Genomic DNA, 14,336 nt, shown 5'->3' on the forward strand with positions numbered 1-14,336 from the left:
CAAGAGAGCACAAAACGGATCTCCCATGCGCTCCTACTCACCAGTGCGTGGATCATGCAATGAAGAAAGAGGCAGCGAGTGAGCCTCACACGCTGGTTGAATGGCTTCGAAAATTTAGGGTTTGGTAGATTGGCATCTAAACTCCCTTTTGAGTGTTGCTACAAGAAATTTTGTCTTTACCGACGCCCCTAAATTTCGTCGAGAGAAGTGGTATACGCCAACAGATTGTGTTATCGTCAACAATAAGCGAAATCGCCAATGACAAAAATTATAACATTGGCGTACATAGATTTTTACCGACGACATATTTTTGTACCATCGGCATATATAGACATATGCCGCCGATTTATTATGACCGTCGGCTTAGGTGGACAAAAGTTGATGGAATTAAATTTACCGTCGGCGGTTCTTTTAAAACAAAAGTAAGGTTTCTTTTCTTCCCAATTCTATTTCTTTCTCCCAATATACGCCGCCGCCGAAGAACCCTTCTATCACAATTTTTCCGCCACCAAGCCCCACAAGTCTCCATCGGCCGTTGTCGCTCTGTTCTGCTCTGTTTTGATTCTATTGTTTCACTTTGTTGATTGTTCAATCAGTCTCCATGTTGTTGATTGGAGTTCTATCGTTTCGATTTCACAATCTGAAGTTTGTCTTGTATCTCTTAGATTTACTAGATGATAAAATATGTTTTGGGATCTGAAAATTTTTACCCTAGGTTATATGCGTTTCATGTTCGTAATGATAGTGTTTTTGTTTTTGTTCTCACTAATAGTATAAACTCTAGTTACTTATCCGTTTCTTAAATCCTGGCTCCCTTGTGCTGAATCTAATTATCGTATAATATTGAAGCTATGGTGATATCTTCCTGTTGTACAGGAAATTGTTTGGTGTCACTGAACAATTTTTTACGGGATAACAAAGTTCTAAGATTTGTTCCTCTTAGATTCTTAACACAACTAGGAAGGCACTTTTGTATTGAACTTGTTTTGTTTTTTCTCCTTGTTATTCTTCCAAATTTCAAAGCCCTAGTTTTTTATTCTAGAGATTTTTTTTTTGAATATTTAATAATAACATAATGGTTTGTGATTGTCTAGTTAATTAATGTCTACGACAGGTCAAAATATAAGAATGTCGGATGAAACATAGTTTTATTTTTGTAAGTTATTATTGTTTTTGTTATTATTTTGGTTATATAAAGTTGGATTAAGGAGTTTAGTATGTAAGTCATTATGTTTTGGTATGTAGAGAAAGGTTTATGAACATAGGTTTAAATTTTAAGTTTAGATTTGTTTTTTTGAACGTGGGATGAGAAAATGTAAGATGGTTGCCATTGTTTTTGTAAGTTATTATTGTTTTGGTTATGAGTTTGATTATTTAGTATGAAGCTGTTACGTTTTGTTCGTAGAGAAAAGTTCATGAACATGGGTTTATATTTGAAGTTTAGATTTGTTTTCTTGGATGTGGGATGAAATATAGTTTGTTTTTGTAAGTTTTCGTTGTTTTTGTTATTGTTTTGGTTATGTAAAGTTTGATTATTTAGTATGTAAGTTGTTATATTTTGGTTGTAGAGAAAATTTCATGAACATAGGTTTAGATTTTAAGTTTAGATTTGTTTTATTGGATGTGAGATGAAATATAGTTTGTTTTTGTAAGTTATTGTTGTTTTTGTTATTGTTTTGGTTATGTAAAGTTTGATTCTTTAGTATGTAAGTTGTTATTGTTTTGGTTATAGAGAAAAGTACGTAACTTGTTATTCTAAATTTATTTTTCAAGAAATTAAAGTACGTAAAACTTTTGCATATATATATACATACTGTAAAGTGTAAATTATATTTAGTTTATTACATTGTTTCAAGTGTTTTCTTTTTATTTGTTTTTTAGGTTCAACTTTCAATGGAGATCACTTCAAGCAAATTAGAAGTTTATGTAGTATTTATGTATTGTTTATTGTAAGTTCTTTTATTTTGGACGAATTTACTGTTTTGGCTTATATTAATTGTGTAAGAAACGATTGTGACTTCTATTGAAACATTAAATGAATTTTAGTATTTTCTATATCTACAGTTTGAATTGTGTTTAGGTAAAAACCAAAAGAATTGTGGAAAAACAATACAAACGTAAAAAATATATTTAAAAAGAAACAGGCTTCTGCCCACGACACTATTTTAAAGTGTCGGCATTTCATGGATTTGCCGACGAAAATTATAACTGTCCGCGTAATAGATCTATACCATCAGCTATAAATGTCGTCGGCAATTCGAGGATAAGTCAATGACATTTTACACCGTCGGCGTAACAAATACACTCATTCCGTCGGTAATTCCAGTATTCACTGACAGTCTCTTTTTTGTCGTTGGCGTAGGCTCTTCCGACGGACCTACGTCGATGGTTTGTGCCGACGGCTGAATATCATTGGCAAAAGAAAAGTCGATGGGTTTTTGAAGATATGCCGACGATTTTTGTCATCGACAAAAGGTGAATTTCTTGTAGTGTGTGGGGTGTTGAAAAAGAACAAACTTCTGACATTGGGCAAAACTCTAAACCCACCCCTTCACGGAACCCTAGATATTGCAAAAGGGTTCTAAATTCTCAAACCCTAATTTTCTCTAATGCTCTGATACCATGTTGAAGTTAGAGGAAAATATGGACCTGTTTGGTAGAGAATCTGAAAACAGAAATTAGAAAACAGGGAATTCAATAAAAATAGAGTTGTATTTCATGTTTTTAGATATGTGTTTGATGGTAGATTCAAAAATTGAAATCTAGTTTAAAAGAATGTTTAAATGTGTTTTATCCTATATATTTAGGAATCATAAAACTAGTCCTACTTATCCACTAAGATTTAGTTGACAATAAGCTTTTATTAATTTATTTGTGAATATAATTTATGCTTGTAAAATGAACTGCAATTTTAGTCCCTATTGTTTAGAGAAAGTTAGAGTTTAGTATATAGTTTGATAAAATCTCATATATAGTCCTTATAATTTGAAAACCTTCATAAATAGTCCTTACAAGTGAGATTATTTTCTATGATTTTTTCAAACCAAAAGGACTAAATTTTAGATATAAACCATACTAAATTCTATCTTTTTAAAACCATAGAGACCAAATTTATAATTTAACCTAAAATTTTATATAATTATTATTGATTTATAATCATTACATAATACATATTATATTAAAAAATGATTTGAGCTTATAACATGACATATTGTATTTCTAAATGTTTTTATATGTATTTAATATAATTTTGCTTTTTAAAATGTAAAATCAAATTTTGGATACAGTGAAAAGATAAAGAAGTTGTTCTCATAATTTGCCCTTCTTGGATCATAGAATCTAAAAACAGTTTTTGAAACAGAATCAAGATTGTCCACCAAACGCATATCCTTCTCAAATCAGTGAATCCAAAACATAAAACATATTCCAGGTTTTCTACCAAACAGACCCAAAATAACTTCCTTGATTCACTCTATACTAGTAATAACAATAACAATAGAGGACACATTATTCTTTTTCTAATTTTTTTAATATATACAAAAGAATATTTAAAAGATTAAACCTATACTCGGTCTTTTTTATTGATTATTAAAATAATATTTTTTAAAAGTAATAAATAATAGAGAAAGAATTTAAATAATAATGATGATAATAATGATAAAGAAGGAAATGACATTTAAAAGATAAAGAACCCAACGTGAAAGGAATGTAAGAAAAGCCCAAAAACCCATTTGAGAGTAAAAACCCTAACCATAATAATGTTTCACTTTTCCCTCATTTGACAGCATATAAAGCTTCATCCTGTTTTACCCCTTTCCAATTCCTCCATTCTTCTTAACAGCGTTTGTCCCTCTCTCGTCGCTTAGGCGAATCCAAAGCAATGTTGTTGACGCTGACCTCCCCTTCCTTCATCGTTTCATAACTTGTTGTGTCTTGAGGTGTCGACTGTCGTGTCTGGCTGCACTACAAGAAATCAGGATTTTTCCGACGCTGAAAAACGTTGGGGAAGTGAAAAATACATCGGAAAAGGATCTCCCGACGCAGTCCTCGGCGTCGGGGCAAACGTCGGGGGAAGTGAGTCGGGATAGGCTTTCCCGACGCTGTGTTGGTCATGCGTCGGGAAAGCCTCTCCTGACGCCGTCTTTCCCGACGCAATCCACGACGTCGGAAAAGCCTCGTCTGCTTTCTCGACACCATGTACTGCGTCGGGAAAGCCTCCCCCGACAGGCTTTACCGTGCAGCTTTGTTAAGGAACGTTTTGCCGACACTATACTGAAAGCTCGAGAAAAGGCACTTGAAAAGGTTCATTAAACTTGAGATTTTTCTTGTTTGTCCAATGTTAGGCCAATCCTATGATGCACAGACGCACACATATTCATTCAATGAAAGTTGTTTCAATAAAAAAAAATATTCATTTAAGATATATTTGTTTTGAAAGTCATTGACTGACTTAGCTATAGGGTGACAAATGGGATCCTGAAAAAGTGAGAATGGAGAGAGAAGAACTTGAAAGACAGCAAAGAGAAGGTTGGCGGCGAGCTACAGATGGAGGAAGGCTGAAGCTGAAGTTGCGGCCGCGGCGACGGATGACGGCGAGGGATGGCAACGACGATGGAATGGACGACGACGACGAATGTTTCTCTCTTCTCCGAGCCCTTTCCCTTTCGTTTTCAGTTCTGTGTAAAACATAAACGAAATAAATATTCAGGGGATCTCCCGACGCACTACTTACGGCGTCGGGAAAACCTAGACCTTTCCCGATGCACTACTTACGACGTTGGGAAAATCTAGGCCTTTCCTGATGCATTACTTGCCTTTCTCGACGCACTACTTATGGCGTTAGGAATACCCCTTATTCCTGACGTCTTGTGCCCGACGCATGAATTGTGCGTCGGGAAAACCTCTTGTTCCCGACGTCTTACTTTCTGCGTCGAGAATAGCTTTTTCTCCCGACGTCTTACTTTATGCGTCGGGAGAACCTCTTATTCTCGACGTCTTTTATGCCGACATCTTTTTCGACGTCGGGAAAAGCCCGATTTCTTGTAGTGCTGTGTCGAGGTGTCGAACTTCAAAAATTTAATAACAAAATAATTGACATGCCAGCTGGCGTGTCAGACACATGTCCGAGGCGTGTCAGAGTTCGACTATCAATAGTTGTGTCCGTGGAAGCCAATGATATGGGTGAGCAATCTGTTATCATCTTTGTCGACACTTTGCTAAATTTCAAGTATTCCAAGAATCCTTTCAAGCATCTTCCTCATCAAGTTCTATTGTCACCACTATCGTGATAGGTAATGGAAAATGCCTTTTTACATCATCTACCAAATGTGTCATTTGACTTTGGTGCCACTGCGCATATGACAAGTAATTCTAACTTATTTTCTACACCTTTGTCCCCTGCCTTATCCCGATTTGTCACCTTGGCATATGGATCAACCTCCCCTGTGATTGGATCCGACACGCACCATTACTCTCACCCCATCCTTTCTTTGTCATCTGTATTACACTTGCCTCAATTGTCCTTCAATTTAATTTCTATTAGCCAACTTACTCGTGATCTTAACTGTCTTGTCTTGTTTTTCTTGGTTATTGCTTGTTTCAAAATTGCATGACAAAGAAGATTATTGGTAGAGGACATGAGTTGGAGGGCCTATACATTTTTTACCACCAGATACCGACAGTTGTAGCTTGCTCTGGAGTTACATCTTCGTTTGAAGTTTATTGTCGTTTGGGCTATCCATCTTTGTTCGTGTTGAAGAAAAGTTGTCCAGAATTTCGTTTCTTGTCATCTTTGAATTGTGATTCATGTCTGTTTGCTAAATTTCATTGTCTTAGTTTTCGTCTTAAAGTCCATAAAGAAGGCAGTGCTCCTTTTCAATTAGTTTTGTTTCAATATTTGGGCTTTTTAATTAGTTTCGTTTTAATATTTGGGGTCCTTGTCCAGTTTTGTCTTCCACAGGTTTTCATTATTTTGTTACTTTTGTTGACGATTACTCTCGTGTAAACTGGCTATATTTAATGAAAAATCATTCAGAGTTGTCTCATTTTTGTGCTTTTCATATTGAGTTGTGTCTTAAATACGTTTTCATTATTTTGTTACTTCTGTTGACGGTTACTCTCGTGTCACTTGGCAATATTTAATAAAATCGTTCAAAGTTATCTCATCCATTTTTGTGCTTTTCATACTGAATTTTAATTTAACGTCTCTCTTAAAACCACACTTAATAATGTTGGTGAATACTTCTCTCATGTACTTGCCTCTTATGTGATCATAGCATCATTCATCAATCCTCTTGAGTAGACACTCCATCCCTAAAAGGAGTTGCGGAAAGAAGGAACAGGCACCTATTTGAAACAACTCGAGTTTTATCATTTCAGATGCATGTTTTGGAGTTGGCCTTTTGGACTGATGCTGTTTCCATTGTTTGCTTCCTAATTAATTGAATACCTTCTTACATCCTCAATGGTGAGATTCATCACCATGTCCTCTTTCCTATTAAATGTTTGTTTCCCATAGCCCGTAAGATCTTTGGTTGTGTCTGTTTTGCTTGGAATATTCATTCTCATCGTACTAAGTTAGATCCAAAATCTTTGAAATGTATTTTCTTTGGCTATTCGCATGTTCAAAAGGGATACGATTGTTATTGTGCTCCTTGAAATAGGTATCTCTTGAGGTTACATTTTTCGAAACTCTAGCCTTTAAGCAACCATTGTCAAGTTCGAGTTAGGGGAGAATGACAATCTTTTTATCTATAAGATTACCTATTCTGTTCGTTGTTCGTCGTGTCTACTCCAGGCATTTTCCATGACAACCTTCATACTCGTGTCCTCCACCATCGACTTCTTTTCCATCTAAACCAGGACCAAGTGATGATCTTCCCATTGCCCTTCACAAAGGTAACCACACTTGTACCTATCCTATTTCTTTGTTTGTTTCGTAAACCCAGTTGTTCTCTCCCACATATTCCTTTATCACATCTCTTGATTCCACCTCTATCCCTACTTTGTTCCTTAAGCTTTATCTCATCATGGGTAGCGCAGTGTAATGATTGGGAGATGACTGCTCTAGATGATAATAGTCAAGGGTATAAACGGGTTGGGTAAGGGAACATTCCCAACCCAACCTATATTTTTGGTTTGGTTAGGTTGACAACCTGAATAGTATTCCCAACCTTCAAAATATGGGTTGGGTTGTCGATTGTATAATAATCACTAACATTTGAACGTTGGAGACTGAGAAGGGGATGGTGAATGCCGGAGATGAGAGGCTAAGACGCGAGGGAGAGGGTAAGTTAGAGAGAAGAGGTGCGGCGTGAAGACTGAAATTGAACAAAGTGAGGAGAGACGATTAGTGACGATGAATGCCAAAGACTGAGAAGGAGACAGTGAACGTCGGAGATGAGAGGCCGAGATGAGAGGGAGAGGGTGAGTCAGAGAGATTAAGCGCGACGTGAAGACTGAAGTTGAACGAAGTGAGAAGGAGAAATGATCGGAGATGATGAATGTCAAAGATTGAGAAGGAGACGATGAATGCTGGAGATGAGAGGGAGAGGAAGAGAGATGAGGCACGACATGAAGATTGAAGTTGAACGAAGTGAGGATGAGGTCCGAGTCCGTGACCTCTGAGAAGGAGACAGTGAACGTCGGAGATGAGAGGTCGAGATGAGAGGGAGAGGGTGAGTCAGAGAGATTAAGCGCGACGTGAAGACTAAAGTTGAACGAAGTGAGAAGGAGAAATGATCGGAGATGATGAATGTCAAAGATTGAGAAGGAGATGATGAATGCTGGAGATGAGAGGGAGAGGTAGAGAGATGAGGCACGACATGAAGATTGAAGTTGAACGAAGTGAGGATGAGGTCCGAGTCCGTGACCTCTGAGAAGAAGACAGTGAACGTCGGAGATGAGAGGTCGAGATGAGAGGGAGAGGGTGAGTCAGAGAGATTAAGCGCGACGTGAAGACTAAAGTTGAACGAAGTGAGAAAGAGAAATGATCGGAGATGATGAATGTCAAAGATTGAGAAGGAGATGATGAATGCTGGAGATGAGAGGGAGAGGTAGAGAGATGAGGCACGACATGAAGATTGAAGTTGAACGAAGTGAGGATGACGTCTGAGTCCGTGACCTACTTTTTCCATTGATCTGAATTTTTCAATTCCCAACCTGAGACCTAATCCAACCCAAATTTTAAACTAACCCAACTCAACCGTTATAATATGAGTTGGGTAGTCCGAGTTATTCAAGTTGTTGGTTTACTCTTACACCCCTAATAATGGTACTTAGAATGTAGTTTCGCGTCCACCAAGAAAGAAGACTATTGGGTGTAAATGGGTGTTTGTTATAAATGTCAATCCCAATGGAACAATGACTCGATTGAAAGCTCATCATTGCCAAAAAAGGTTATGTCCAAATCTATAAGACTGATTATTCTGATACATTTTCTTTTGTTGCCAAGTCAACATCCGTTCGACTATTTCTTTCCATGGCTGCTAGTCATAGTTGGCCCTTACATCAACTTGATGTTAAGAATGCTTTTCTTTAGGGTGATCTTCAGGAGGAAGTTTACATATGGAGCAGCCACCTAGGTTTGTCGCTTTGGGGGAGATTGTTAAGGTGTGTTGCCTTAGAAAGTCTTTGTATGGACTGAAACAAAGTCCTTTTGAATGTTTGGTAAGTTCTGATCTGACAATGGTATTACTTTGCTTGTTGAGTATGTTGATATTATTATCATTGTAAATGATGTGCCGATATATCTTCTCTCAAGACTTTCCTCCAGGATTAATTTCACACAAAAAATTTAGGGCAATTGAAGTATTTCTAGGGTATTGAAGTAAGGAGAAAGGTATTCACCTATCCCAATGAAAACATGGGCTTGTTTTTTGTCTAAGACAGATAAACTAGGTGTCAAACCATGCAGTACTTTAATGATACCAAATTGCAGCTTGTTAAGGAAGGAGAATTATTTAAAGATCCTGAGAGATATAAAAGATTAGTTGGAAGTTGAACTATTTAACATTGACACAACTCGACATTGCCTATTCTGTGAGTATATTGAGTTAGTTTATGTCTTCCTCGACTGTGCATCATTGAACTGCAGCAGAACAAAACCTATGCTATTTAGAAGTTGCACCTGAACAAGGGATCTTATATAAAGATCATGGTCATACAAGGGTTGAATGTTTTTCAGATGCTGATTGGGTTGGATCTCGAGAAGATAGGAGATTGACATATGGATATTTGGTTTTTGTTGGAGGAAACTTAGCGTCATGGAAAAGTAAGAAACAAAATGTAGTTTCACGTACGAGTACTAAGTCAAAGTATAGAACTATGGCACAATTTGTGTGTGAGATCGTGTGGATACACAACTTTTATTTGAGATCGACTTCAGTGTTATTATGCCAGCTAAACTATGGTATGATAATCATGTTGCTCTTCACATTGCATCCAACCAAGTATTTCATGAACGAACTAAACATATTGAAGTAGATTGTCATTTTATTCGCGAGAAAATACAAAATGGGTTGATATCTACGGGATATGTGAAGATCGAAGAACACTTGGGAGACATCATTACCAAAACAGTAAATATAGCAAGAATAAGCTATTTGTGCAACAAGCTTGGCATGATTAACATATTCGCTCCAACTTGAGGGGAGTGTTATAATGTGTTTATATTATAATTTTACGAGGATAAATGTTTGTGTGGTAGTCCCCTTTGCACTTTAGTCTCTCATCTGTACCAGTTGTTCTATTCAAGATGTCGATAGGAGACTTCAGTGTTTCTGGATGCTCTTTTTGTTTATGACACACCTCCAATCTAATGGTATAGATACCATAGGAAGGTTGAACTTGATCGGAAGTAATGATAGATCAAAGCAAGAATCAAGATATAGATTCTTCGGATTTCATCAGAGATTAACAAAACAAAGTACTGCATTCTTCAATTGATAATGAATATTTCAACTACAACCTGAGTTATAGTTCATATATCAAATATCAGAAAGAAAATAAATAAACAAGAAACTAGTTACCTCAATGTAAAATGCATCAGAGAATCCTGACATAACACGACATACACTTTGAAATTCTTCAGTGCCAGGGTTGTAACAAGCCATGAGGAAAGGGCTGAACCTGTAATTGAAAATAATGATATTGTGCACAGGGGTTTCATTTGAAGTACTAAGTATCATAACTCCGATTAATATAAAAGTCAGGATTTTAATTCATTTACATAACTCCCTCCGTTTAGCTAAGCTCCCACTCATTTGAATTTCATAAACTGAAAAGACTACTTCCAACAAACAAATTCTACAGCTTAATAGTTAACGTACCAAATGACCATCATTGAAGACTCATGCTACAGCTTAAAAGTTATCATACTGAACGACCACCTTTGGAGTTCTGTTGTGCTAAGCTTATATGGTGCAGTCCATGAAAGGAAGCTCTAGAAAAGTTTGGCAACCCTTCTTCAAATATTTAAAATACTTTAAGTATTATATTTTATTTTTAGATTCCTTAACAGTTAAAAATAAGCATTTGATGTAGAAAATGTCTCTCATTTTAAAAGTGGTCAAATAGTCATCCAAGGATGGTCATCTCATTTTCAGTTCTTATTCTTACACAAATTAATTAGGTACCGAGACACCAAAAATAAACAGAACTAACATATTAAAATATCAAAAAGAAACTATGAGAAAAACAAGCAGTCAAAGCTTCTTCCTTTTTTTAACCACACTTCACGTTCACTTCCCTTCCTAGTTACTAATATACCCTTACTACTATCCTAATAATATTCCCAATATATTTCCTATCAGTAACCTCACATTTCTTATTTTGAGACTTGGGGATTGGGTAAAAAATCTACTAATTGCAACAAGAAAACAAAGAAAAAGAAACAAAATCATTTACTTTTGTTCGCATTCATGAGACAACAAAATGATTTTTTCATGCTTTAAATGATGAGCATATAGAATAAGAAATGCAACTCGAGCATCAAGATTAATAACTAGAACCAAACTGTCAAGATGTATTTCTACCATCCAGCTTTTCTTCCATTTCCATGCCAAGCACCAATAGGGACTAAATCAAGAGAATCATTCAATCCTTCAAGATAATCCCGCTTTACCTAACAGTTGAAGATTTTGATCAGCGATGCATATACTTGTATCTATAAAAATTATCAACAGACAATTTTCAGACCTTCAACCATGTGTCCGTACGCTTTGAGGGAAAATATCCAGCATCTACATCTAAAGATTTGACCATAATTCCTTCACATGATGAATGGAATGCATCTCCAAGGAAACAATTTAATTTAATCAAAGTGGATTCACAGTTTAAGCAGGCATCATCCTTTTCAATCTGCAGAATAGAATAACTCCATAATCCAGCATTTAGGTAATGTCGTATTCATATGTGAAGTCAAGTACTCACTGAAATTTCTTTCGCATATTCAAAATACCCTAGCCTACCATCACCAAACAAATCTTTCAAATCTGTTACAATTCGAACAGTGAATAGTGAATCTGATCAGACTAACTCAATCAGGATATAGCTTTGAAGAAAGTAAAATAAAAGCTACAGATGGTGATCATACATTTTCGTCTATCCCGGAGAGGTAACCCCAGCAGTCTGCAATGAGATATTTAACTAACTTATATTGTATATTGTAAAATGAGAGAAATTAACATATCCAGAATCCAAATAATATTTCCAAAGTGTATTGCCGATATAACACAAGTCAAAGTGGTAGTATAGTAATAACTCAGATCTTGGACACGACACAATAACAATGACCAACGATTTTTCCCCTTTACAAAGAAACTCTAGTTAAAAGTGAAAAAATTGGAAAACCTAGCTGCTTTTCATATTGCATCAAACCCAATATTTCATGAGTAAATTAAACATATTGAAATTGATTGTCCTTTTGCTTGTAAGAAAATACAAAAATGTTTGGGATCGATGGAATACAAGTGAAGATCGGAGAACAATTAGAAGATATCTTCACAAAAACTTTAAATGTTGAATTGATTACTATTAAAAGTAGATACAAAGAACACACCGGTTTACGTGGAAACCCGAGTACCGGGAGAAAAACTACGATATTTTGTTCTTATTATTTTCTGATAATATAATAGGTACAAGAGGGGAATAAATAGAAAAATACAAAGAGATAAAAAAAAGGAAAGAATATTTAGGGCAAATCTCCCGATGGGCTAAGCCCACTAATCCCAACACTCCCTCTAAAGTTGAGATGTAAATATCAATGAGGCCCAACTTGCTAACACAAAAGTCGAAGTTTGGTCTGAGAAACCCCTTGGTGAGGGCATCAGCAACCTGTTGGCATAAAGGGATGTACAGAATGCATATGCTCCTGTTGTCAAGTCTTTCTTTGATGAAATGCCGATCAATCTCAACATGTTTAGTTCTATCATGTTGAACTCGGTTGTTAGCAATACTAATAGCAGCTTTGTTAGCACAAAAAAGTTTCACTGGTGACTCACACTTCTGATGAAAGATCAAATAAAACTTTTTGGAGCCAAATTTCCTCACATATTCTCAAACTCGTAGCTCGGTATTCGGCCTCAGCATTGCTCCTAGCTACAACACTTTGCTTCTTACTTCTCAAAATTACAAGATTACCCCACACAAAAGTATAGCATCATGAGGTAGACTTCCTATCAACAATAGATCCTGTCTAGTTAGAGTCAGTATAAGCTTCAACACATCTTCTGTCAGTCTTCCTAAATCTCAGACCTTTACCGGGAGTTGCTTTTAAAAACTACTTTCATGCGATCCTTATAAGGTGCTGCATGAATTGACTGACAATGCTCACCAGGTATTGACTGACGCTGATGTTTTTCTTTATCAATAGGAACCCTTTCACCTGAATTTTCGAGTTTGGCATTAAACTCAATGGGTGTGTCAGTAGGACGATCTCCTAGCATACTTGTCTCTGCTAATAAATCAAGGGTGTACTTTCTTTGAGACACTATGATGCCTTCTTTGGATCTAGCAATCTCCTTCCCAAGAAAGTACTATGAACCAGTGTACTAATCTAAAAGCTTCATCAGTAGCCAAAAATAATTTCTTTAAAGCTGAACTCAAAAGGCAAGGAGAATGGATCTATTCCATGATCTGACATTCATAGCCAATTGATTAAATGTTCCCAACACGCTATTACTCTAGTTTAACCCCTATCACATTAGTATTCTAAATCCGTCTGAGAAATTAAAAAATTCAAAACATTGAAATTAAGAGAAGATTGAGAGGGTTGAAAGATGATTACTGCTTTCCATTGGCAAGCATAATGTCAAAAGCAAACACACAAATATCGACCTGCAAAAACAAACAAGTATTAAAGAATGGATAAATTTGAACATTTGATCGCAATGTAGCAGCTATGTGTACAAAAAATAAATCTTAGAATGGATGCTAAAAGAAGAACTATTGACCCCAAAATGTCGAAAAGAAAAAAGAAAAAAAAAAAAGAAGAAGAAGAAGAAGAAGAATCATATGTCAAATCTATTGAAGAATTTTCACTGGAGATTCAAGTTTTAGGCCTTTTCTCTTGTTATATATACTCTATATGTTCTAAACTATTGTGGATGTAAGATTAACTTTGCGACTAGACCAGGCGACTAAGATAGGGTCATGCAATAAAAAAGGCTGACACCTACTTAAACATTACTATGTCTAAGGATATATTGTGTACGTACAAGTTTTCTTCTCTTGCCCAAGTGTAAGCGAAAAAAGAGGTCTTTTGGGTAAGCCAGGGTCGAATACAGAGAATTAATGTACTTAAGAATATAACATGCAATTTAACTTCATGTGGTTTTTGTACAGTATTAATTATGAATAGTATTATCTATCTTACATATAGCTATACTAGGTGCTTTGAAGAAATAAGATGGAAATGGATGTAATGTTTATACGTAATATGTACTCAATTGTGTTTAGGCGATATGGATGAAGGAATTCCTATGTAATCAAATGCAATACAAGAGCAATTAGTCAATCAAGGTGTGACCTCTCATTATCTTATCATCATACACACTCGCATTTCTGATATGTAAGTTAAAAGAGGAATTTGGCCGCAACAATGTACTGCTACATTTTTTTTGTTAGATTTTGTGGGCTTGGCCCTTAGGGTATTTATGGAAAGCTTATCATAAATCTTTTTTTCCTTTTTTTCCTTTTTTTTTTCATGACCTTGTGTATTCTATCTAATCTCCTTCATCGTACCTTTGTAAATCATCAAAAAATAATAAAACTAAAATTATCGTGGTTTTTCTCTCGATTTTCGGGTTTCCACATAATACTCGTGTTGGTGTTAATTG

General features: G+C 35.8%; 1 protein-coding gene across 11 annotated transcripts in view; it reads right to left on the reverse strand.

Annotated features, from left to right (window-relative positions):
- The window catches only part of LOC103487505 (DNA ligase 6), a 50,748-nt gene that overhangs the window by 2,800 nt on the left and 33,612 nt on the right, over positions 1–14,336 (reverse strand). For 3 of the 11 annotated variants that reach the window (XM_008445841.3, XM_008445839.3, XM_008445840.3), the window contains exons 13-18: positions 13,286–13,335; positions 11,594–11,628; positions 11,431–11,492; positions 11,197–11,358; positions 11,034–11,122; positions 10,029–10,128 (exon numbers count right to left, since the gene is read on the reverse strand). In XM_008445841.3, the coding sequence (XP_008444063.2) occupies positions 10,029–10,128; positions 11,034–11,122; positions 11,197–11,358; positions 11,431–11,492; positions 11,594–11,628; positions 13,286–13,335 (498 nt within the window). Of the gene's footprint in view, positions 1–10,028; positions 10,129–11,014; positions 11,123–11,196; positions 11,359–11,430; positions 11,493–11,593; positions 11,647–13,285; positions 13,336–14,336 lie in introns of those variants that run through there. The other 8 variants (XR_007822402.1, XR_007822401.1, XR_007822400.1 and 5 more) reach the window with 7 other exon arrangements.

This window comes from Cucumis melo, chromosome 7, assembly GCF_025177605.1.
Source record: "Cucumis melo cultivar AY chromosome 7, USDA_Cmelo_AY_1.0, whole genome shotgun sequence".
Classification (NCBI taxonomy): Eukaryota; Viridiplantae; Streptophyta; class Magnoliopsida; order Cucurbitales; family Cucurbitaceae; genus Cucumis; species Cucumis melo.